Genomic DNA, 27,529 nt, shown 5'->3' on the forward strand with positions numbered 1-27,529 from the left:
TTTATTTTTGATGAATCAGGATTCAGCAGTTTGCAAGCAGTGTATTTGATCAGGATGTAAGATTCATCACTGATCACTATTTATCCTGTATGTGTACGCATCGATAGACACACACACACACACACACACACACACACACACACACACACACATATGGGAAGCTGAAAATATCAATAAGAGATTATGGTATTTCATCTTCTTGAAGGCCATTAGATTTGTAAGCTTTCCCTCACTGTGGCTATTACTGCAGATACTTTAGATACCCCACTTTTAATTTATACTTGCTGTCTGTACAGCTAACAGCTGAGGCCCTCACTGACATGGAAAAGAATGGAAAAACAATGTCTGTTGTTAAGCAGATGTTTCTCACCATTTTCCCACAGTATGCTAGGAATTTTCCATCTTCTAAATTCCATTCCTGTAGTAGGCAGTATGGTACCTAACAACAAAAGTCAGAAAGGAGACCAAAGTGCAAAATGCTCCAAAGGAATCAGGTCTGGATGATTTTGAATTTCACTGTTTTTCTCTATATCTGGTTACACGTTTTTAAGGAAAATATATTTACACTGCTTCAAAGTCTTGCAGCAAGTCATTGAGTGCTGGGTTCTACATATCGGTTCCAGAATTGTGCACTACAGTTTTCTTCAAAGCATGTCCCAGGGCCGGTTATGTATACCATCTCAATAGCCTTGAAACTTTCCATAAAACTGTTAATGAAAGGCAGTATAGGGGTTGTCATGTTCCCAAACATGCAAATATAATGCTTTATTCTATTCAAATGACTAAACCAAGCCTTTGTGTATAAAAACAAATACATAAAGTAAAATAGATTGCTGTGTTCATTCTAATAATAAGCATAACAGACAGTTTTAGAATGCTAATTTAAGTTAACTAAAACTTCTAATTTTAACAATGTAAAATCCAGAAAGGGACAGTAGTGCCCCTTCCGTGAACACTGTAAATTCTCCTAAAAAGGTGATAGTGAATGGACCTCCTAAAGGAGGGCTCCCTTTGATATGCATGAATCAGGGAAGTTAGCTGATTGCAAAGGTGCTCAGTAATGCAACAAAGGAGACCTGGCCAGAGGTCTCAGCTCAGGCCTCTCAAACAGGCAGCAGCCCCTAACCATGTGATCTGAACTGCCAGGTAGGATCATAAGGATACAATGACTCCTTAAAGATTTGTGGTCCTAAGGAAGAAGAACAAAAGTAAACTGCCTATAGACTTCTTAAATCTAAAGAAGTTTATTTGAACAGTCTCTGCATTCTAACCCAGGCCATCACATTCAAGTGTTTCCTGTACCAGAACATGACCTCGTATATTACATTACATTACAGAACATGACCATGTATCTTACACAACTTAATCAGCATTTACAACACTAAGAAATGTCTAAAAATAATTTTGGGAAGCATGCTTTGCAATACTATTTCAAAGCAGCCATATCTGGGGATTAGTCCTGAATTCTGCTAGGACTACAGTGTTCCAACCACAGCAAAATGTTTGCATTTATGAAATATTGGTTCTATGGGTTATAACAATAAGACAGTATCTCAGGAACATGGAGTTCTTGCCTTGTATCTTGATGTGCTGTGATTGCCAGCAGAGCTGGATCCAGCAGTAGGTGTTCTAGGCAGCTGCCTAGAGGCCCTCTGGCAGGGGGGAGGGGGTGCTGGCTATCACAACATTTAATTTTAATTAAGTAAGTAATTAAAAAAATATATTACAATTCCTCTTTAAGTGACACTTGTGATTATAGTATGTGCATGCATGACTGCACTCATATGTATGATCTGTGCATGTGTAACGCATGCAAGGGATTTGAATTCTCAAACTAGCATTTGATGAACTATCTCTGTGTTTGGAGCTTTGCTAGAATGCAGACAGAGAGGAGTGTTCAGGTACTTGTGCTTTGCTAGTGAGTTTATGGGTATATGTGTGTGTGTGTGTGTGTGTGTGTGTGTGTGTGTGTGTGTGTGTGTGTGTGTGTGTGTGTGTGTGTGTGATCCCCAAGTTAGGGATGGCAAGTTAAGTTTACTAGCTTACTCAGGCTGAATTCCTGCATCTTAGCTACAAGTGACAAGAGCCTTAATCCTCTACACCAACTAGCAGATTGCTTGGTCATCACAGTTGATTGAAATGTTCTGAAATGGGTAATTTTGCCTTTTATTGGTTCATTTATTTCATTGCCTTATGGAAAAAGGTCTTCAAGACGTCATGGGTAGTTGCATTTTCAAGGAATGTGGGTTTCAGTGCATTTTCACGGAATGTGAGTTTATGTGCATTTTCAAGAAATGTGAGCTTCAGTGCATTTTCAAGGAATATGAGCTTCAAAGGAAGAGCAGTTTACTGTTGCAAATGCTAAGTCTGGTTTTAATGAGCAACTCTTTGTTTAGCAAATTCTCTTCAGTATTTATGCTGTAGAATTTGAAAACAGTGTTTGTTGCACAACACGTAGCATACTTGGATGTGGGTACTGCTCCCACACTATGTAGATAGATTGGTGGTACTGCAGTGCACTTTAGGAAGGGGAGTCGCACTCCTGAGTGTATTGTCCTTTGGATGAGAAGTTTAACTGAGGCCTGTCTGTCTGCATTAATGGTAGGTTCTTTGAGATCTTTTACATCCACCTGAGCTATTGAAAAAAGTAAGGGGAAGTTCCCCAATTCCCTGCCCAGATTTCACCTAGTAGTATAAATAGCAACAAGGGTCTCCCCTGAAAAGATGCTACTAGCTGAGTGGGTCTAACCTGGTCAGCAAAATATATTTAAACTAAAATTTTTAAATCAAATCCATGTCTATGCCTTCATTTCAAAAATAAAGAAAAAAATAGTCTACATGCTGACAGTTTTGAACAGTGTTTATGGTAACTGGAGGAAGAGACACAAGTAATAGGACACCAGAATGGTTGCGGTGGGGGGGGACCTGGTTCATTCCCCTGCTTAGTGCCCCATTCAAACATGATCCAATTCTGATGGCCAGGCTTTATATTAGACTAGCATAGTGGTTTCTAAAGGATATATGGAACCAAACTTCATATTTATTGCATATAGCAGTGACTACCATTTTCAGAAGAGCTTATGAGTTTAATATAGATTCGTAACTTATCATTTGACATAACCTACATCCAGTGTTTGTCAGGAGCATGCACATGATTTCTGAGAGGGGATTCTAAGTGATTGTTGTTGGAGAAGTCTTTTTATACTTCCATGGGTCTTGTTGCAGCCAGGTCCCAGAGTCTGTGAAGCTGTGGGTATTTTGTAGCATATAGCATTGGGTTATACATTCACTTATCCATGCTTGGGGATTCCTTAGAACTCTCAGGGATTATAAGCCTTTACAAGATTCCAGAACTGCAGGTGCAAAAGTCTTGCTTTTCTGGAACACAGGAGGTAGATAGTATTAAAAGTGCAATAATATAATACAGTGGATATAAAAAGTGTACACACCCCTGTTAAAATTCCAGATTTTTGTGATATAAAAAAATGAGACCACAATAAATATTTCAAAACTTTTTCCATCTTTAATGTGACTTATAAACCTGTACAATTCAATTGAAAAACAAACAAATCTGTTAGGGGGAAAAATATAAAAAATAAAAAACGTACAATCAGCTGGTTGCATAAGTGCGCACACCCTTAAACTAACACTTTGTTGAAAGCACCTTTTGATTTAATTACAGCATTCAGTCTTCTTGGGTAGAGTCTATCAGCATGGCACATCTTGTCTTGGCAATATTTGCCTACTCTTCCTTCCAAAAGCGGTTCAAATCTATCAGATTGCGAGGGCATCTCTTGTGCACAGCCCTCTTCAGGTCACCCCACAGATTTTCTATTGGATTTAGGTCTGGACTCTGTTTGGGCTATTCCAAAACTTTAATTTTCTTCTGGTGAAGCCATCTTTTTGTTAATTTGGATGTATGTTTGGGGTCATTGTCATGTTGAAAGGTGAAATTCTTCTTCATCTTCAGCTTTCTAGCAAATACCTAAAGGTTTGGGGTCAAAAGTGACTGGTATTTGTAACTGTCCATAATTCCCTTCAGCTTGAATAAAGCACCCGTTCCAGCTGAATAAAAGCAAGCCCAAAGCATGATACTGCCACCACCATGCTTCACCATGGGGATGGTGTTCTTTTGGTGATGCAAAGTGTTGTTTTTGCACCAAACCTACCTTTTGGAATTGTGGCCAAAAAGTTCAACCTTGGTCTCATCAGGCCGTAACACATTTTCCCACATGCTTTTGGGAGACTTGATGTATTGTTTTGCAAATTTTAGCCAGGCCTGGATTTTTTTTGTGTAAGAAAAGGCTTCCGTCTTGCAACCCTACCCCATAGTCCAGACATATGGAGAATATGGGAGATTGTTGTCACATGTAGTACACAACCAGTACTTGCCAGAAATTCCTGCAGCTTCTTCAGTGTGCTGTAGGTCTTTTGTCAGCCTCCCTGACCAGTTTTCATCTTGTCTTTTCATCAGTTTTGGAGGGACGTCCAGTTCTTTGCAATGTCACTGTTGTCCTATATTTTCTCCACTTTTTGATGACTGTCTTCACTGTGTTCCATGGTATATCCAATGCTGTGGAAATTTTTTGTACCCTTCTCCTGACTAAGCTCTCTGCAAACCATAGCTTTTGCTGTAGCAAGTAACTGAGTAAATGTCAGGAAAATCTTACTTGGACAGCTGAACTTTATTTGGGGTTAAAACAAGATAAATAGGGTTTTACCTCTCAGATAAAGCAAGTGTCACTTAAAAAAGTCCAAATTAAACACAAATAGTGACACAAGCACCATGATTCTCAATAAGCTTTCACACTCATTGTGTTGCGCTGCTAATAAATGGAGTTTTTATTGAGCATCGTGGTGCTTGTATCTTTATTTGGGGTTAATCAGAGTCTCTTTAATTGATGGCAGGTGTGTACCAAAGAAGACTGAATACTGTAATTAAATCAAAAGGTGCTTCAACAAAGTATTCATTTAAATGTGTGCACACTTATGCAACCAGCTTATTGTACATTTTTTTATTTTTTTATATTTTTCCCCCTAACAGATTTCTTTGTTTTTCAATTGAACTGTACCGGTTATAGGTCACATTAAAGGTGTGAAAAGTTTTGAAATGATTTATTATGGTCTAATTTTTTTATATCACAAAAACCTGCCATTTTAACAGAGGTGTGTACACTTTTTATATCCACTGTAGATTTAGCTTGTTTACAAACTTAGCAAAGTTTTTATATATTTTTTACAGAGTTTGAGAAAACCGTATAATCCAGTACTTGGTGAAACTTTCCGATGTATGTGGATCCATCCAGAAACCAAAAGCAAGACTTTCTATATAGCAGAACAGGTATGAGCAAGGTTCAGATGCACACTTTTGAATGCAACACCTGACTGAATTTAACAAAACTATGTCAAGGACAATATAAAATGTTAAGTCTGATGTGCAGTTGGAAAGTCTGGTTGTATTATCAAGATTGTGTGAGTTGTTAATTTTGTGATCTCCTTGTAAGGCTGCCTTGTGTTCATTTCACACTCATTGTTTTTATATGACTAGTCAGTGTGTAATTTCACAGTACACACACATTGTTTCTAAACAAAAGGCTGAGCATGTTACATTAATCCTTTGAACACCAACTGCATCTGAGATTTTGCCCATTCGGACTAGCAGTGGGAGATCCTTTTTGTAACATTATCTAGCACTGTTATAGGTCAACAGCTTGGTATGTGTAACTGATTAAGTAGTTATTTATATCATATCTCAAAACATTTCATAAGTGTCAAAACATATGGAGCTGTCATTTCAAAAAGAATCCTGTTCTTTTGCTTTCACAGGTATCTCATCACCCCGATGTTTCTGCTTTCTTTGTGAGTAACAGAAAAGATGGCTTTTGTCTCAGTGGCAGCTTCCATATCAAATTAAGATTTCATGGTAAGCATCCTTTTTTTGTAAGAAAAAGCTGCAGATCTACTTATCATTTTCTAGAATACTAGTAAAGGGTGTGAGATGGATTGAGTAGAATGCTATGCTTGTGGTACTACTGATGAATGCCATATGCATTGCAGTCTCACCCCTGTTTTTGATCAATGCTATGCTTGTGGTACTGCTGATGAATGCCATATGCATTGCAGTCTCACCCCTGTTTTTGATCACCTTTGTTTCTATTGCTTTCTTATTAAGTCCAGGTTAATATCGATGGCATTTGCCTTTGATACATTGCAGTTTGCCTGATTGTGTTAGTAGTGAATATTTAGTTCTTTTGATTAGTCTGCCTGATACGAGTTGTAAATTTGACTGAGAAATATGAAGAACTGATAGAAGAGCTGGCGATTATGTTGATATTTCTGCAGTTAATTTTGGCAGAGGAAAGCAAAGGAATTTCATGGATGTACCACCACTGGCAGAAGAATACAGCTGCTGAAATACATTACAGTTAAAGCCGGACTGAGCAAAATTCATAAATAAAGTTCAGTCTGATTTTCCTTGAGTGAAGAAATAAGTTGTATTCGGGGCCTTAATGTACAAAGCTGAAAAATAACAGTTCACACTCAAATGAGAAGCTAGATAGCTGGCAGGCTACAGGAATGAGATCTGTAAATAACAGCGTGACTAGAAGAAATATAGTATATTAGCAATATGTCCAACTCAGGTACACCAAATAGCACAGAACTGTGCCATCCTGTTCAGACCATAATAACAATCCAGAAGAAGAGATGTTGACTGATGTACTCCATGGTCATCCTCATAGCAAAGAGCATTTTTGTCACTGGAATTATGTGAGTTTTGATTTGTTCCACTTCAAAGGTTTCTCATATGAGCAGATTATGTTTCGGAGTTCCCTGAAATAGACTGACAGATACAAATACAAATGTGTGATTAATGTGTTCCATAAGGTATTCTTGAGAGGGAGAATACCTTGTCATAAGTACTAGCCTACAGTATAAAAGTCAGGATTTCACTAGAGCTGTAGATAAGTGGGACTCAAACCACCTAATACCTAATCCACATTATCTTCAGTTTAATGGGCAATTGAAGAGAATTGTCCAAACACTAAAGATTCTAATGAGAAAGCGCAGTAGCAAAAGCTATGAGGATTGTCATGCTGTAAGTTTAGAATCTTTTAATGTTACCGCTGCATAGATCCAGTTTAGCTCCAGCTCACTTCTTACTGGGCAGAAAGTTAAAAAATAGACAACTTATTTTAGCTTTATTACTGACACATAGAAATCAATACATATTAAAATAAACAATAGCTAGAGATCAGGAAAGACATAAATGCTTGTGTGACAGAAACAATACTACTGACTTACAGGTTGGAGTTATAATAAAGAATACAAACATCATGGGAAAGTCTTCAGACTGAAGCAGAAGTGGTTATTCAAGCAGCTGAACCAAGGCTCTTTGTTATTTATGAGGAAGATGAAAAGATGCATTTGAGAAAGTTTTGACATTTGTGTATGACATAGACTTTAAAGTCTCATGGAGATGAGCAGATAGAACTGGTCACAGTCAGAACTGATTTAAGAGCAGGGTCTGCAAACTGTGATAGTCTGCAAAGAGAGAGGCTTCTTAATTTGTGTCTTCAAGAAAGGCCATGGCACAACAGGAGGTGTTACTAAAGTACCTAACTGGTGCCAAAATCATAGACTGAAATTAATTTCCAAAAACTGCATTATTGTATAAATCAACTACAACACATGACAATATGTCCCTAAGAGTTGACTCAGTTATTCAAAATTTTGGAACTTATGTGGACAGTGACCTAACTTTTGACCAACATGTGTCCATTGTTGGAAGAAAGTCCTAAACATTACACAGCTTTTAGACAAAGGGATTGTGTCTAGATCTAGGGAAGCCATAGTACCACTCTACTCAGCCAGCGTTAGGGCAGTCATTGAATGTAATGCCCCTTTTGGAATGTATCTGTCCAGACAAATGCAACAACTGAAATGCCCACAGAGATCTTTAACTAAAAGGATACAAGCCTGAATAACATGTCCTACATAGGCTTACTCAAAGATCTATCGCTATACTTGGAATCCTACGGACTACTAAGAGGTGACCTGCGTCTTGGGTACAAAGTATCTCTGTCCTAATACTGATGGATTTACTTCACATCAGTAAATCAGTTGGCATCATAAATACTCAGTCTAGGGATCTATACCTCTTCTGCATCATCAACAGAACAGTTTGGAGGGACAGGTATATCTAGCAGAGGATACGGCTGCTCTGGAACAGACTCCCTCTCCACATAAAACAAAGTTTGTCCCTGTCTATATTCAAACACAACTGGGATCTATGAATGGGAAACAGAAAATTGACCCCAGGACTTCCTCCTGTCCTACTGATGGACACAGGCAGCTCCTAAGTGCTTTATCCCATGCATAGGTCCCCTAATATTATCTATGGTATTACCCCAGTTATTCTCACTGGGGGTAATATATAATTATCAACCATAGGATGGGTAACGCCAATCTCTAGCCAAATGGGATAGGTTAATTTGAGCACAAAAATAGAAACTGGCTCGGTTTAAAATTGACCAAAAGGGTAGTTAGCCTAGTACTTAACTATGAACCTATAAAGGAACATCAGATGGCCTGTCATCTTAAATATTCTAGACACAGAAGACAAATGAAGAAATTAAACAGATAAATGGACAGCACTACTGAAAGTTGCGTTTACAAAAATCTTTTTGAATATGTAGACAAAATAAACAAAAATTCAAAAGCCAGATTTATTTAAGTACTTTAAACATTAATGCAATAATAAATAGTCAGCAGTTACAATAATACAGAGGGCAAATTAAAAGAAAACATGACTAAAAGAAAACTGAAGGCCTGGGGGACATCCTCACCCAAAAATATTAGTAGATTTTAAAGGTACAGCCTCTGATAACCAACCAAATTAACTTGCCTGGGATAAGTTAAGGTTGACCTGTGTTATGAAGAAGATAGATCAGGGCATAATTATGTAAGTAATATGAGATCTTAAAAGTAATCAGTGCAGACTCTGCCAAATCAGTGTACTACAACTGTACTGAGAAACCCATGTAATAGCAGACCCGTAAAGTATGGTATAACATGCTGAGCAAAAAGTTAAGGTTAATTTAAGAGGAGTGTGTTTCTCTATTGCATAGGAAAATAAAGCTCTAACTGCAGCTTAGAGGACCCAGGTTTCACTGGTGGCTTAAATACTTGTTAGGGTGAGAGATGGGAGAGGAGTGAAAATGCATAATCTGGTTGCCTCTTATCAAGATGATGGTTGGAGGACACATGCCTGGAATGCTTCCACTGTTTGATTCTCCAGTGAAGACTGGAGAACCATCAAGGTATTTGACAAGGGGATGCACAGGGTGTCTGAGGATGTCACACATGGCATCATGGATGGCCCTAGCAAGAGTCAGTTTGCATTTCCAGCCCTGATCATGTAGCATACATGACTGTGGACCATAGGGATTTCACTCACCTGCCTCAGTAATTAAAAGACCCAGCTGCAGTATGTTGATCACTGCCAGGTGCTCCATTCTTGGCCACAGGGATGAAGATTGCAGCCTTCCGATACGGAACAGGCCCTTGCCCTGTGAGGATAGACATGGGACTTTTTCTCAGACTAGACATCTTAGATGCCATGTATACCTGCATTGTAGCCCCTACCTGTAAAGGGATATACCTGGGTCTTGTCGCTGATGGAGGTAGACACCATGAGGGGGTGGAGGCATGGGGTGGGAGCATGACTGAGAGTCAACAGGGGATAAGAGTGCAGATAAGTTAAAATACTGTGGTGGTGGAAATCCATGGTAAAAAAATAGTTTATGCTACATAAGAGAAGGCTTGAAAATGTATATGAGACTGTAAATAAGTATGATAAATTAAAAAAATTATGATAAATTAAAAAGGAAGTGAGGCCATACATATGGTGTATAGGTTTAAATGCTAATGAAGCTGCATTTCATATGGTACATTTTGTTCTGGAATGTTTAGCCTGATTAAAGACGTCATGGTAAGAGTTACTAGCCAGGTAAAGATGAAGAAGTGGAGGTAGCTAACAAATATGTACAGACGGGTGGAAGAAAGTAAAAAAGTAGACAAGATTTATGTTTATCTAGGGGTATAGCATGAGCAGAGCTATGAGTCTGATAGGTGGCCTTTCAGAAGATTCATGAAGGAAAGATGGTAAGTTACAATTCTAGTTTTGGCAACAGAGTAGCAGTAAAGGCTACTGATAACTGCTTTTTTAGGTTTGTAGATGGTGAGAAGTTCTTTATCATTAGAACAAAGGAGTTTATTTGGATAATAGGACAGAAGAATAGAGCTTAGTATGAGACAGGCATGTGGCTTATAAATGATGTTGTGGGCAGTAGCTAGTTGTACAAAGTTCAGATAGTGGGGTAGTTTGAGCCAGTTCAAATTTTTAAGGGCCTTACATTGATGTGTACAGTATTGTTTACTAGCAGCAAATTTAGTAACTTTGTTGTAGCATATCTGAAGTTCAGTTTTAACAGATACCTGCAAATTGGGAAGGATAGGGGCACTATATAAGAGTGAAGGAAGGAGGTAAGTGGTTGCTACGGTGGTTTTAGCAGAGTTAGTAAGAACTTTTTTGTCGATAAAGCATGTTGAGTTCTTTTATATTATTTTGAATGTGGAGTTCATATCTGAGGTCGTTATCAATTGTCACACCAAGCAGTTTTGTATAGGATATAGTTTCAATCTCTGTGTTGTTAAGTAAGAAGATTATGAAGCTAGATTTGTCCTTCAGGTGTGCTTTGGGGAGGAATAGGAGTGGTTTTGTTTTTTTTTGTTTTTTTTTGGGTAGGGGGTTAAGTAGTAATTGGGCATTGTGAATCCAGGTTTCAACAGAGGTGCGGCCTTCTTGTGTGATTTCAAGAAGATGCGCCAGTGTCAGATGAGCACATTAGCGTTGGATCATCAGCATACTGTACAAATGATGCTTGTCTAGATGAGGTATAGAGGACATTAATGAAAATGTTAAAGAGAAGTGGACAAGGTTTGTTAGAGTGCAGCTCGCTCAGACACACCGGTGCTCTCTAAGCATTGCTGTCCCTACCTTTCTGTGTCAATTTAAATTATACAGTTGACCAAGGCTCTGTATGGTGCCCGTGTGGTACTCATTTTATTAATACTGTTCGGCTTGTAACTAAACCCTACACATCTAGTGTGATTACTTTATGTGTTGCTATATACTTTACCACCTGCTTTATGTTATACCTGACTAGTAAGCTTTGATTGAACAAACGAACTCCAATGTTAGCCCAGGATTACCAGTGAGTGGATATAAATGAGTGAATCAATAAAGGTTAGCCTAATGACTAAAGAAAAGTGCTGTTAGCCCAGATGATGGATCTATTTCTCAATTGCTGTCTAGTAAAGCCAGGTAGGATTACTAGATCTTTGCCTGTTTATCTGTCTGTCTGTCTCCCTTTTACCTTAGCTGTCACCTTTGTTTTCATTCTTATAAGTTATCCTATAAATTTTTGAAGATGACACAGGATACTTAAACCAAGCACAAAAAGATGCCAGATTTAAGTTGGGCACTCATGGTGCTTTGTATACCTCTTAACTGGCCCTGAATTTCAGGGATGTCCCTGATTTTGACTCATATTTTATCTCTGCCCATCTTAATGCCACCTAAACCTGAATATCTTTGGGTAAAGGTGGTAAATTACGCTTAACAAATAATGACAATAATTAGAGTTTATAAAAAATTTTTACTTCAGAAAATGTATATTAATTCAAATCCATTTATTCTGTCAATGTCTGAAGTTAATAGTACTATTATTTGAAAAAATGTACATGATTGTCCCTAATTATTACTGGATTTGACCAGGAATCTGTTGACATATGTCCTGATTCGTTTTGGAGGTATGGTGATGTGTGCTGCTCGATGGTAGTTTCATAACTTTATTTGGAGATATACTGTTGGCACACCGATACTGTATTTATTGAAATACAAAGCATTTCACAAAAAAAGTCAGAAATGTAACAATAACAGAGTAGTTCAGACTAGTTACATAGAAAACAGATAAACAAAAGATGGAACTTGAGACCGGAACCACTAAAATAAGATTTATTTTGTGCTTTCATCTCTAAATATACGAGACTTCATCAGAATAAAAACAAGTGCAGGCAACCACTTTATATACCTTACCTAAGCCATCTGATTGGATAACCAGTTTATACTTGCAATCTATTTTTGCTTTTTTTTTTTGTTTGTTTTTGTTTGAGTTGTTCATTGTTTGTGGTTTACATAGAAACAGAAAAGAATAGTCAATAGAGTGTAACAGCCACAGATGACATGGCTAACCATCATACTATTCTTTTCAGGTGTTTCTGTTAAACAAGAAAGCGATTTCTAGAAGAGATTCAAGAAACTGAATCTGGAGAGGAATGTCAAGGGACAGATGCAGTTTTTTTATTTCTCCTCAGATGTCTGATTCAGACTCAGAGTACAGCTTAATTTCTGACAGTCCCTGTGTGTGTGTGTGTGTGGGGGGGGGTATCTTTCCCTGACACAATTTCCAGAATGTGTCAATGTTTTCAGCAAGAGAACAGTAAGATTTCTCAGTCCCTCATAAAATGCTTTGAGCTGTTACAAATAGAATTCACAGAACTTCCTCCTAGTCCCCCAGTGATGTCAGCATTGGAAGATTTTATTTATTTATTATTTATTTAACAAAACGTGGGAGGAAACCAGAGCACCCAGAGGAAACCCACACGAACACAGGGAGGACATGCAGGCAAAGTATACATGTATACAAAGATGTATAATTCACAGCCTGTGGTTTCCCTGACAGCCAGCTTGCTGCACCTAAGAAAGCAGACAGAATGTACAAAGTGTCTCATTTTTTTTTAATTTTTATATGCTCATCCCAGATCTGACCCAGCAGCTATAGCTTTAGTTAATCCAGCTGCTGCCCACCATTTTGCTCATTCTAATCCTTCCTCTTCTGACAAGGATGGTTAAAGGATAAGGTTGGGAAAAACTGTATGCTTCTACAGCTTTAACTTTTAGAATTTTGAAGTATCAGGCTCTTATGTTAAAGTTTATTCTCACTAATTGTGAAAGTATGAGGAATGTTTTATCTGCAGTTCCCATCTGTGAGGAAGAATCTGCTTTGTGTGATACAGTTTCTTTGGTTTCCTGGGTCACATGTTTAAAGTCTGTATATGACTATATATACTACAATCAGGGCTGTTGCTACTGGTACTCTGTTGAGGAGGTTTGCATGGCTGTATTCTCGGAACCTCCCAGAAGACCTTAAAAGGAGATCTTAACTTTTCTTTTGGACAGAGATACAGATTTTTGTACCCTCTGCTACAGAACTTATCAAAAATATGTAGAGAGAGATAATTTACAGTAAGTATCTGATTTTTTTATTCCTCCTTCTCCAAATGTTGCAAGAAATATTCTGCTCTGCCAATTTTGGCTAGAAACAAAGTAAATATTGTCAGCAAAATGTTGGTAAGTGGATCTTTGAAAAAAACACAATGGCAGTGAGGTCCAAAAAAGAAAGCAGGAACCCCCAAGAACAAAGGACACTCAAATAAGGCAGACTGATTGTACAAGGGTCATTGTCCTCCCATATAAACACCCCTCACACACACACACACACACACACACACACACACACACACACACACACACACACTGGCAGTAAGTACCTTAACCCTTCTAGAAAGTCTGAATCTTCATTTTTCTTTTTGGCAACAGATTGTTTCTGACAAATGGGTTCTGAGGCTGATTCAGCAAGGTTACAGATGGCAATGGCAAGAAATTCATCCATTTCAGGGAATTATTCCACATCTAGCAGACTGAACACTTCTGTTCTCTCCTGTCTTAAACATATGCTATCTCAGGGGGTAGCAGGAACAGTTCATTCTTCCCATTTGGGAAAAGCATTTTATTCAAGAATGTTTTTAGTGCCAAAGAAAGAAAATGATTGGGTACCAGTTCTTGACCTTTATTTTAAACCAGTATGTGTTTAAAATAATAGTGCCAAAGTTTAAAATGCTTTCACTTCACAACCTGTAACCCCTTCTTTCTCAGTTAAATTTTTTTTTTGGTAACTTTAGATTTAAAAGAAGCTTAGTATCACATTCCATTCATCTAGACTTCGAAGTTTCTTATGGTTTTGTGTGTCTGGATCACATTATCAGTTCTCTACATTAACCTTTGGGCTATCAACTGCTCCAACAGGGTTTACAAAATGTCTAGCTCCTGTCATAGCCAGTTGCAGACTATATAGTATCTACATCTTTACATATTTAGATGATTTGCTTAACTTTGCAGTGTCTTTTTCAAAGTGTCAGAAATCTCTCACTTGGGTGACAAATCTCCTATGCAGGTTGTGTTTCCAAGAGAATATTCAAAAGTATTTTTTGACTCCATCATACAAGCTTGTACTCCTGGGGTGTCCAGTAGACAATTCAGTACAAGGCCCTTTTTTCCACAAGAAAAACTAGACCTGTATTTAGATCTATTTCAGGGATTTTCTACTCAGACTTTAGTCACTGCAAGAGAATACCTCAGGATTTTGGGTCTCATGGCATTTGTGTTTCTCATGATACCTCTGGCACGACTTCACATGAGAAAGAAACAATGGTATCTGAAGTCTCTTTAGTCCCAGCACTAATATCCATTATACCATGACCCCCCATTAATATTCCAAAACGTGCATGCTGATTGGTCAGCGTGCACATTGTAAATCGACTTATACTAATGGAAAAAGGTCCGGTCGCCCGGACTTTTTCCATTAGTATAAGTCTTTTTTAAAACACTGTCTTGCTATGTTGAGACAGGTTTAAAAAAAGCAACGGAGATCTTTGTTGCTTTTTTTAAAGCTGTCTCACTATGCTAAACTCCTTTAACATAGCGAGACAGTGTGTAAAAAGCAACGGAGATCTTGCTTTCTCCGTTGCTTTTTTTTTTTAAACCTATCTTGCTATGTTAAATGGGTTTAACATAGCGAGACAGCTTTAAAATAAGCAACGGAATTTAAAATAAGCTGTCTCGCTATGTTAAACCCATTTAACATAGCGAAACATTAAAAAGCAATGGAGATCTTGCTTTCTCCGTTGCTTTTGCCCACAGTTCTGATGTACTGCGTAGGCATACGCATGCGCAGTACATCAGAACTGCCGCAGAATACCAGACAGCTGCGGAAGGGCAGCAAGGAGGCATTATACAATGCCATTATTTATGAAAAGTAATTATTTTTTTATTTCTTAAATAATGTCATTGTATAATAGCAATAACCCACTTCTGAGTGTGGGTAATGCTGGATTTACCCACGGTTGTCTTTGTTTGGCCACTCGGGCTTCGCCCTCATGACCAAACCACGCCAACCGTGGGTAAATCCAGCATTACCCACACCCAGTCATGGGTTATTGCTATATTATCTTTTCAGATTCTAGTTGTGGGATTTGTAAGAAGGGAAATCACTTGCTGGGGACATCAAATATCCTTAAATCCACGTCCCTCCTTCTCCTAGACTGCTTCAAAGCAGTCAGAGAGGATAAAAGTGCAAGGTATCGATAATCAGGGACAACAAAGACAAACACTAGCACATAAATATAAAGGAGGTGCTTACCTTTATCAAGGCACTCAATTCTCTTGAGTCATGACTGGTCTCCATGACTACTTCAAGTTGTTCCAGACAATGCCACAGTAATGTGATACATAAACAGGCAAGGGAGAATCAAATCTTACCCACTGTACATACTAGCCATGTTAGCATTTAGTAAAGCTTTACAGTACAGTGTCACTCTGCCGCACAATTTTATTGTGATGGAATGTAAGATGCCTGCAGAGTGACACTGTACTGTAAAACTTTACAGTACAGTGTCACTCTTCAGGCATCTTACATTCCATCACAATAAAGTTGTGCAGCAGTCATGTTGATCAGGTCAAAGCAGACCATCAAAGCTGGGATCTAGAACATGGGGCCTAACAAGATTTGATCCATCTGTGGGGAGTTCCTTTTTGCCTCCTCTCTGAAAAAATCATCTGGCAAGATTCTGCTCTAGAACATTATGCAAGAAGGCTTGGAAGGCTAATGCTTTTTCTTTTCCTTATACAGAAATTTTCCTATATGCTTTTTCACCCTTTTCGCTGATATCCAGGGTATTTTTGAAGATTCCTGAGGAGTCTCCCAGCATAATTGCTGTGACTCCATTCTGGCCTAGACAGCTGTGGTTCTCCCTTCTTTTGGAATTGGTCAGGGGCAATTACCACAAGCTCCCTCATCTGCTCACACAAGAAAAGTGTTGCTTGATAAACCCTGACCCCATGCAACTTCATCAAACTGTCTGTATGATAGGATCTTAATACCTTTTAGACACCTGTTTATTGAGGACGTGCCATTAGGTACCAATGGAGTCAAGAAAGACTGCTACAAGAAAATCATCTTCATCATCATCTTTTGGCTTTTCCCATTAGGGGTCACCACAGCGGATCATCTCTTTCCATTTCTTCCTATCCTCTGCATCTTGCTCTGTCACACCAACCGCCTGCATGTCCTCTCTCACGCGTCCATAAACCTTATCTTAGGCCTTCCTCTTTTCCTCTTACCTGGCAGCTCCATCCTTAGCATCTTTTTCCCAATATACCCATCATCCCTCCTCAGCACATGTCCAAAACAACGCAATCTCGTCTCTCTTGCTTTGTATCCAAACTGTCCAACATGAGCTGACCCTCTAATATACTGATTCCTAATCCTATCCATCCTAGTCACACCACGTGCAAATCTTAACATCTTTAACTCTGCCACATCCAGCTCTGACTCATGCCTTTTTGTCAATGCCACTGTCTCCAACCCATATAACATAGCTGGTCTCACTACTGTCTTGCAGACCTTCCCTTCCACTCTTACTGGTACCCGTCTGTCACAAATCACTCCTGACACTCTTCTCCTCCCATTCCACCCTGCCTGTACTCTCTTCATATCTATCTATATATATATATATATATGTGTGTGTGTGTGTGTATATATATATATATATATATATATATATATATATATATATATATATATATTTATGTGTGTGTATGTGTGTGTGTATCAGCAGATGAAAAAGGATTTCTACTTGGTACCAAGAATATAACCAGCCACCATTCAGGGGTAGTGTTTCACTAGTTTTATGATATTTTTGTGAGCTACTTTCTTATGGCCTGTCTTACTCATGGTCATACTCATTCTAGATACTGGAGACTCAATTGTGAGACACACTGATGTCCCTCTCACTAGGATGGGTAAGGAGAAAGTCACAGTCAGTTGCTTGTCAGAGTCCAGGATCCACCACATTACGCATGCACTTTGGTCATTGGCCCACAAGTACAAGTATGACTCAGTCATAGTCTATCTGGGTGTAAATGACCTGAGATGTACATCCCTAGACTATATAAAGAGAGACATCATGGATCTCTCAGAATATGTGTCCCAGGCTGGTATAAGCCTTGCATTGAGCAGCATTTTACCTTCTCCAAGGATGATGCCATAATACAAACAGAAGATGACTGACTTTAATAATTGGCTTAGTTTCTAGTGTCATTCTAAGGTGGTTCAGTATTTGTCAGCATGGAAAGAGATGGTCAATAGACCATGCTGCTTTGCCAGGAATGGTCTGCACCTCCCACCCCTGGCTTTTGAATATTAACTGAAACATTGTTCTCCCTCCATAGCCCCTTTTTTAGGCAATGCCAAACTGAAAGTACTGCTGACATAACAAGTAAAAACCAAGAAAATTGAAAGGCGTTACTGCTCAATGCTGGGAGTCTAAACTAATAACTCCACTCCCTACAAGCTTTCCTCACCCTAGAGAATGCTGATGTCTGTACGGTCACTGAGACATGGTTTAAAGCCATGGAGAGCATACCAGCAGTGCAAGGCTATAATAACTTCCACACATTTAGACCAGTTAGTGCACAGACATGGACTAAAGGTGGAAGTATCTTGATCTTGATTTACATCAAAAATAAGTATACATCAAGGCTGGTCAAACAGGACAATGCACTTGAGCTCCTCCGTGTTCACATCACCACCAGCAAAAATCCCATACCATTTCCTTGCAAGCTATAGGCCCTCCTCTATGACCCAAAAAACCCATAACACATATTTAAAACTTATTGGAAACACTAACCATCCAGTCCAGTACCATATTCATGGGTGACTATAATTATCCTGCTATTAACTGGTAATCATATATGACACGAAATGTACAGGCACAGAGATTCCCAGATTTTGGCTGGACCAGGTTGCTAATACTCCAACCAGGGGTGCAAACATGCTGCTTCTGGTCCTCAGTAATGTAGCAGATTACTGCACACCCCCTGGTGTAATGTCTTCTCTTGTAAGATCAGACCACAAGGTGGTCTCATTTGAAGTAAAAATAAAACTTGGAATCCCAGCTAACTATGGAATATTCAGGAACTACTCTAAGACTAACTTATATTAAGTGATAACCTGTCAAAATCTCAAGCCCCCATAATTCCTGAGAACATTACTGTCTACATGGAGCTGTTCACAGAAACCCTGTACAAGCATGTTAACAGCTACATAAAGACAGCTGTACCCACCATGAAGAAGTATGGAACTAAGTAAAAAAACAAGCTGCCCTGGTGGAATCACATCATCAGTAGGCTGTCTGACAGAAGGAAGAAAATTGTGGCAAAAATTAGGAGGCATAGCACCCAGCAGGATAAACGCACTCTCATTCAAGTAAACAAACCACTCAGAGGCCAAATAGAGTCTACCATAGCCAATTTGAGGTAAATTTGGACTGCCAGGCCAAGGCCAACCACAAGGCATTCTTTAGCTATGTCCACAACATCAAAGTCAAAACACAGTTGTGTGCAGAGCTCATTTTTAATGGAGTCACCTATACTGAGCCAGAAGATGTAGCAAACCTACTGGTCAACAAATTCAGCTCCAACTTTCTGTTTCAGTTCCCCCCAACCTTCCCTCAGGATGTACCATGAAATATACCTTCCCTTGCTATCACTAGGGAACAGGTCTGTAATGCTCTCTCTAAGGCCAAGAACACTGCATCAATAGGCCCAGATAATAACCCAGGATATTTTCTAAATAGCAATGAAACATGACCTGTCAGGCCATCTGGAATTGCTATTTAAATGTAGCCACCAAACAGGCGTCATGCCTCACAAATGAAGAACAGCAATGCATCCCTCTGCACAAAGACGGCCCACCTGCAAACCCTGGAGATTACAGACACAAGTCTCACTAGTCTCATATGTAAATTTATGAAAACCTCCAGAGACAGGACCCAACCCAGTTTGGTTTTGTCAAGGGCAGGTCATGCCTACTCATCCTGGTGTACTTCTTTGAGAAGGTCACCAAAGCAATGGATGAAGGTAAAATGGTTCACACTGCCAACTTTGATTTGGCCAAGGCATTTCACACAATAACCCACTCAGGAATTGTTGACAAACTCAAGAAGTTAGGTATAAACCTTTATGCGACCCAGTAGATAGCCAGCTGGCTCACAAACAGGACCCAAGAATTTAGAACTGTGGAGTCCACCTCTGCAAAGAGGCCAGTCACAAGCAGAGTCCCTCAGGGATTGGTCCTGAGACCGCTCTTATTTGGCATTTACTCCTCTGAAGCCAAGGTCAATGTCGGTGGCTGCTGGCTGAATAAATTTGATGATTGCAAATTAGAAGCAGTCATAGAATACCCCACCAACACAAATTCTCTCCAGGAAGGGCTGACACAGACAAATAACTGCTGTCAGAGCCATGGACTAATACAAAATGCCAAGAAAAGAATAATGGGATCCTTTGGGACGTCATCCATTCCTTGTAACTATCATATTGACAACACACCCCTAACAGTTGACCCAGTAGTTCGGGACTTGGGGACACACATAGACAGTAATCAACCTTTGAGCATAATATGCCTACAGTAGTGTGGAAGTCATTCTGTGATGTGCAACTTATAAACAAAGGTATGGCATCTGGGTCCAAGGAGGTAATTGTTCCACTGTATTCAGCATTCGTCAGACCTATCATTGAGTACAGTGCATCCTTTGGTATCTACCTAACTAGGCATATCCAACAATTAGATCATCCACAGAGGTTCCTCACTAAAAGAATACAAGGTGTAAGTAACATGTTCTTTGCTGACCACCTCTTGGCCCTATCCCTGTATTCTGTCTCCTAAAGAACATTAAGGGGAGATCTATGTCTGGCATGCAAGGCATTATCAGACCCCACCCTGATGGACCTCCTGCATATCTGCTAAGCAAAGAGCACCACAATTACCTGGTCTAAAGACTTTAATCTTGCCTGTGATATTAATAGGACCTGCTGGAGAGACAGGTATATATCCCAGAGACTGCTCCTTCTCTGGAACAGGCTCCCCATCCTTGTGAAGCAAACTTCCTCCCTAATCCAGTTCAGGTGTAACTTGGACAATTGGATGGGGAACAGGAAGTTCATCCCTGGCTTGGCAACTATGTCTCTAATGGACACAGGTAACCTGTAAATGGTTAATCTCCAAGGATCCTGCTTGTAAATGTTTTATCTCTCAAGCTCCTGCTGACACTTGTCAAGGGTATCAGAACTTGTCAGAGATTTGGGATGCATGGCTAGGCTCAAAAAGGCCCTTGTGAGTGTTAGCCTTTTAAACACCTATGAACCTGTGAATTTTTGAACTCCTCTATCAAAGTTTGTCAGCCATTTCAGCATGTTTGACCATGGATCTCCCTCTTTCAAAGCATTGTCATTTCAAAATGTTTTTGAAAAGGGTATTGCATAAGAGTCCTCCAAGAAAACTAGTGGCTCCCCAATGGGATCTCTTTTTTTTTTGTTTGTTTGTTTTTTTTTTGTTTTTTGAGGGGTTTTTTTGTTAGAGAAGCTAATACATGCTCCATTTGGGCCAGCTCATTTGGCTGACTTGAGGTTCTTAACATGGGAAACTGTTTCACCGATTGCTCTGACCTCTGTAGGAAGAGTATCCAAGTCACAAGCTCTTATGGTGTGTCAGCCTTCTCAAATTTTTCCAGAAAGACATGGCTACTTTGAGAACTGTTCCTTCTTTTATGCCTTAAGTGGTATTTGAGCTTACTTTATGATAAACTACCTATCTCCGTGTGTTCTTCCCTGAATGCAAAAATGAGGCAGAAAGGATACTTCATACATTGGGTATCCACAAACAATTCCAATACTATCTTTACAGAACAATAGCCTTTAGAACTCCTGATTATTTGTTAATTTCTTGTGATAGTAAAAAGAAGAAGGGACAGCATTTGTAAAAGCAGAGTATTTCCAAATGGTTGTCTCAGGCTATTACCTTTTGTAATTCCCACCACAACAAAACTGCTCTTGGCAGTATCAAGGCCCACTCTACCAGTGCTTTGCCTTCATCTATGGATTTTTTGAAAATGTTGATGTCTAGAAGTATTGTAGAAGCAGCAAATTAGTCTTCACAGCTTACTTTTACAAACCATTACAAGCTAGATTACTTCTGCAGGTCTAGGTCAGGCTTTGCCAGGACCATTCTCCAGGGGCTCCTGGACCATTCCCCTTCCACCTCCCAATTGTTTTAAGATATGATAATCTACCCATAATGCTTAGACTACTGCAGCAGTGATGAATATGATGAATATACTACAGACGTATAAGTAAAGTTACAATAATGGAAAATGTTTTAATGACCACTGCTGCAGTAGTCCATCCCTTCTGCCATTCCTTTTGTTTTCTGGTGGGCTTTTTGTGTCAGGGTGTGGATATTTGTTTTTTGTTGTTCTTAGCAATGTCCTGTCAGGGCTCAGCCTTTCTCTGTCAGCTGGCATGAAAGCTCCAAAGGGCTTGCCATCCAAACCTGTCTTCTAATCAGCTCAGCTCGAGCTGACTAATTGTGACAGTGGAAGGTATCCTGAAGCTTTGAAAGCTGCCTGGCTGGCTGGCTGTTATATCCGTTGCAGGTATAACCCATATGACTGAGGCTAATGCAGCAGTAATCTTGCAAACTTCTACTGTTATGGTAAATTTACTTATATAACTGTTCTTTTTATTTTGGAAAAGATTCTTTATCGCCTTTTTCTATTATTTTGTGTAGAGTACTGGTTGTGGTAATGGGCTTAAAATAGTTGTAGTGTGATGTGATGTGATGTCCCTCTGCCTTGTGTACTATTGAAGCCAGTAGCCATAGCTGTGTAATGTGTCCACATGCTAATATTTTGGTTAATATAGTTAATAAGCGTTTTAGTTAGGTTTTCCTTTGATGGTGGATAGGAAATCAATAGGCAAGTTGCTGGACACCTTGGAATTTGAGTTTTTAATTTTATTTGTACCAGCATTTATTACATCTCTACTTATGTAACAGATGTATCTTCTTGTCTGTAAAGCACTCTGACATATGTGTGTGTGCTTATTTGCATATTTTTCTATAAGTACTTTCATTATATTCTGAAGCTGGGTAACTACACTTTGCCATTTATTGATAACATGTTACAATCATAGTTTTTCCCTTTCATGTTTTAAGAAAATTACAAATATGATTCAGCCTTTGATGTCAAGCTGAGCTCATAGTTAGACCTAAGAAAAATAATTTGTTTCCATACTGTCTTTAATCTAAACTTGTTTGTATGACAAAGGACATTTTTGAAAGCTAGGTAGTTCCACCTTTGTTCTGCTGTGTTATTAATTTTGCATTTACACCAAAAAGGTGTTTGTTGTGTTTACTGGTATGTTTGTGTTGTAATGTTTTTTTTCTGAATACTGAAATTAATAGTCTCACAGAACTCAACAGTATCCTAGTCAGATATATTTGGATCTTGGACTTCAGTATTCGAGTCTGTTATCTTAAGGACAGAACCTGTGTGTTCATTTATTTATTTCATTTTGTTTAAGGAGAATGAACACTGATCAAATGTGACCATTTGCAGGCTCAGTCTAGGTTACATACATAACAACAGTAAAATAAAAGGTACAACTAAATTACACAACATAGCAGTATAACATAACATAGATGAAAAAATATATATGTTTACAAGGAAGCAGGATCAGGAGTATACAATGTATAATATGGGTGTTATAAGTATGATAAATGTGGTCTCGCCAAAAGAAGGGATGTAGTACATACACATATGAAGAGAAATTTTTAGCTGTAAAATATTATTTGCAGACATGATGTTGGTGTATTGTAATAATGGTGATTTTGTGCCACAGGTCCTTCCATATCTACTGTGTTGGACGGCAGTGTTAAACTTACCTTCTTAGCTCACAAAGAAGTTTACGTCTTGTCATTACCAAATGTATATTGTAAAGGTAAGCACACCTATTGCTCTTTTCCATTCAACCGTGCCAAGCAATTTTTTTTTAGTTAAACACGGTACTGCTTGAAATATAAAATGTGCAGATAAAATACTTGATTGGTTGTCTAAGCAATGTGGGCCCTAATCACTTAACACAGGCCTATCAGTTACTCATTTCTGTTGGCTTTATTGCTTGCCTTTTTACTACAACTATGTGCATATTTTCTGATGTTCTCATTCCAGCCATGTTGTCCTTTCCATAGTAGTGTTCAAGAGCGTTTTGCACTTTGTAGTGGTTATGCCTTTTCAGAATGTCTTTCTTCTACCTTCAAGATAGATGTTTGCATGTTTATATGCAGTGTGCAACTTCAGGCCATTTCAGTAATTATTCTGTTTGTAGTACTTTGAAACCATTCTACACACATTTGGTTTCATTTTGTTTAGTAGCTGGGTTTTCTAGATTGAGGTCACTTGAGGTTAAAATATTAATGCCATAAGATAGTATATTAGTTTTACCTGAGATAACACCATATGATATCAGCATAAATTATGACTTTATCTAAGATTCCAGCTGTTCAAAGGATCATAGGAGGTTACTAGGCTAATGGCCCTAGGGGCCTTACAAGCCTAGCCAAGTTCAGTCCTTGTTCCCTGGAATGTCAATGCTTCATACAGAACTGGATCAACACCTACTGCCCCTATCCAAGAGGGGCACAGGTGAAACCCCCAGGGTGAATTTGCAGTTTCCCATCCAATCACACAAATTACACTAAAATAGGCTCAATGAGGAGCTCTGTTTAACCTGAATCAAAAGTTTGTTCCAGGGAAGAGGCCATCTCTATGACACATATCTGTCTGTCCAGCAAGTTCTGTTGATATCACATACTAAGTTAAGGTTCCTAGAGCGAGTGCATCGCATACCATTTGACTTACAAATGTGCAGCATTTCCATTAGAGCAGGATCTGAGATTGCTTTATATGCAAAACACAGATTGCCTCTGAATAGTCTGTATGACACAAAGTATAGTGACAGTGATTTCGGTCTGTCAACATATAACATGTGCTGAAGGCCTTGACTTTTCTTTGTAAGAATACTTTGAGGTCTCTCCAGTTGCTGCAGATGCCTGGTAAGGTACATACTAAAGGGAGCATTGTATTCTGTTGTTGGCCTGATGAGGGAAGAGTACTGGGGGGTATAACTTCTTTTTTCTGGAAGCAATGCCCTTACTTATGAGATGGGCAAAGTAAAAAGCCCTTCCTACCACTGTGGAGAAAAGGTGGTCAAAGGAAAGATTTCTGTCAACCTTTGTGCTCAAATCTCTGACAGAGATTGACTGCTTAAGGTGTTGTTATTAATATGGTATTCTGCAGGGATGTTGCCCTTGCCAAGGGGGATGATAATACATTTTGTGCATTGAGTTTAAGCCTATGACTTTGACATTAGTCACTGGTCTGTGTAAGGCCCTCTTGTAGGATGTTGACATCGCTTGAGGACTCAATGACCGCACCAAGTTTGCAGTCATCAGCAAACCTTGTCAGACACAGACCTTTTGATGTTCTGTAGTCCTATCTTACGATCATTCTTACATATGGGATCGGAGCCAATCCTCAGCTCTGACTCAGCCTATTTACAAGCTGGAAGTCTTCTAGTTGGCTCATGGCTAGGTAGGTATCCCATGGTGCACCAGTGAATTCCCCAATCTTATTTGCCGCATCGATGAGTTCGGTTGTGCTTCTCTTTGGCTCTGGCTAAGTGTTGCATTTGCTTTAACTTTTTCCAAATATTTTTGGCTCTGTTTAGCTTAAAATAGTAAAAACTGTTACTGCTTTATTGTTAATCAGTTAGCGTAGTTGATGTTAGTGTAGCTAGCTTATACTTGCGCCATTTGGTGCAATCTTTGGCCTTTGGCCTTTTTTTGGCTTAGTATTGGTATCCTGTGTGCTGGTTTTCATATACTTAGGTTCATAGGTTCATACTAGGCTATCTGCCCAGGGGCAATTATAAGCCTAGCCCGATTCTGTATGGCTTACACCACCCCTTGATTTGAGTATGCTGTGCCCTTTTAAAGGTTTAGTTTACTGTGCCTCTGTCTAATAGTGACACGGGAGTAATCCCTGGGACAAACCTACGATCCCCCATCCACCTATCGAGATTCTTCTTGAAGAGATTCAGTGAGGTGCTCTGCCTCACATGAACTGGAATTCTATTCCAGAGTGAAGGGAGCCTCTGGGTTATGAACCTGTCCCTCCAGCAAGTTTTATTTATTTCTGTGCTGAGGTTCAAGTCCCTCGAGCATGTGGCTCTAAGGGATTTAGATTTACTGAGGTGGAGCATGTCCATTAATTCTGGATTTGACATAGCTTTGTATGTCAGGCATAGATCACCTCTAAGTAGGCGGTATGCAATTGAGTAGAGCTGGAGTTTTTTAACCGAGCAGCATATGGCATCTGTTGGAGACCCTTGATCCTCTTGGTGAGATACTTTTGGGGTCTTTCTAATTGCTGCAGGTGTCGGGTAAGATACATCCCAAAAGGGGCATTGTATTCTATGATGGGCCTGATGAGGGATGAATAAAGGGGCACGATTACCTCTCTTGATCTAGATGTGAAACCCTTCGTGATGAGGTGGGCTATGTAGAAGGTCTTTCTAACCACTTTGGCAATGTGGTTTTCAAAGGAGAGATTGCTATCAACTTGGGTCCCCAGGTCCCTAATAACTTTCTCTGTACCTAATGGGTTTCCACCTATGTGGTAATTTGTGGGCACATTGTTTTTGCCAAAGGGTATGACTATACATTTTTTGGCATTTAGCTTTAAACCATGGAGCTGGCACCAGTTATCTGTCTCTGTGAGACCTTTTTGAAGGATGTTTGTGTCAGCTGGAGAGTTGATTATGGCGCCCAGTTTGCAGTCATCTGCGAACTTGGTGAGCCATAGTCCTCCCACATTTGCCTGTACCTCAGAAAAATATGTACCGAACAAGAGTGGTCCCAGGACAGAACCCTGTGGGACGCCACTTGTGACCGGTTTCGAGTCTGACATGGCTCCAGCAACTCTCACTCTGTGGGTTCTGTCTTTGAGCCAGTCTGTGACCCATCTTGTGACATAGGGGTTTATATTTAAGCTGGATAGCTTATCTATGATGCCCGAGTGGGGTATTGTGTCAAATGCCTTTGCAAGGTTCAGATAGGCTGTGTGGACTACCTTCCCTTCATCTATGGCTTTGGTGACTGTTTTGAAGAAGTCAACCAGGTTCAAAAGGCAGGATCTGCCCTTGACAAAGCCGAACTGGGTAGGATCTAGCGTCTGTAGGTCCCCAATGTCTTTGTTTATGAGCTCCATGATGATCCTCTCCATAGCCTTGCAGACTAAGCTAGTCAGTCTTATGGGGCGATAGTTTCCAGGGTCCATAGAGGCTCCACCTTTGTGGAGTGGGACCACTGTTGCTGTATGCCATTCTGTGGGCACATATCCTGTAGTGAGGCTGAGATTGTATAGCTGTTTTATTTGAGGGATTAGTTCCTCTTGGAGTTCATGTAGGATGCAACCTGGGATGCCATCTGGTCCCATGGAAGCAGTGTTTTTTGCTTTGGAGAGGGCAGCCTTCACCTGAGCATCAGAGATGTTTGGGAGGCAGACCTCTGCCGGGATAGATACTTGCTCTTTTGGGGGGGAGGGGGGGAGAAGTTTGCACTGAACCTGTCTACCAGGATATTGGCGATGTCTGTGGGTTCAGTGTGTATTTTTTGTCGTTTAGAATCAACTCAGAACAAGTCTGGGAGTTGCATCCCAGGTTTCTAACATAACTGAAAAAAGCCTTATGATTGTCTTTGGTGTCCTGTGCAATTTTTCTCTCGAAGCTGGCCTTGGAGGATTTTATGAGGGATTGTAATATTTTGCTAGTACTGATCAGAGATGCCTTCCCTATTAGGGATTTTGCTCTATCATGTAGTAGCTTCCTCCTTCTGTTGTACAGTTTATTTATGTCAGGGGTCCACCAGACTGGACACCTGCCTTTGGATGACTGGGTCTTGGTTTTGTTTGGGATAGCATGATCCATGCATTCCTGGAGATGTCCATAGAATGCGTTTATATAGGATTCTGCAGTTTGGGCCGTAGTTTCCACTGGCCCTGGGGCCTTGAAGGATTCCACTTCGGTTTTGAGAAGTGAGAAGTTCGCTTTTGAGAAGTTTTTCACTGTGGTTTTCTGGGCTGGGGGTGGGGTCGGGATGTGGACATCCAG

The 27,529-nt window shown here is 39.6% G+C and overlaps 1 protein-coding gene across 1 annotated transcript in view; it reads left to right on the forward strand.

Annotated features, from left to right (window-relative positions):
• Positions 1-27,529, forward strand: part of LOC122815001 (oxysterol-binding protein-related protein 8-like) — a 170,377-nt gene that overhangs the window by 70,330 nt on the left and 72,518 nt on the right. The window contains exons 7-9 of the mRNA XM_044087256.1: positions 5,243-5,341; positions 5,827-5,923; positions 23,201-23,299. Of these exons, the coding sequence (XP_043943191.1) occupies positions 5,243-5,341; positions 5,827-5,923; positions 23,201-23,299 (295 nt within the window). The remainder of the gene's footprint in view (positions 1-5,242; positions 5,342-5,826; positions 5,924-23,200; positions 23,300-27,529) is intronic.

The sequence above is a fragment of the Protopterus annectens genome, chromosome 11.part0 (genome assembly GCF_019279795.1).
Source record: "Protopterus annectens isolate FY-2018-M chromosome 11.part0, PAN1.0, whole genome shotgun sequence".
Taxonomy (NCBI): Eukaryota; Metazoa; Chordata; order Ceratodontiformes; family Protopteridae; genus Protopterus; species Protopterus annectens.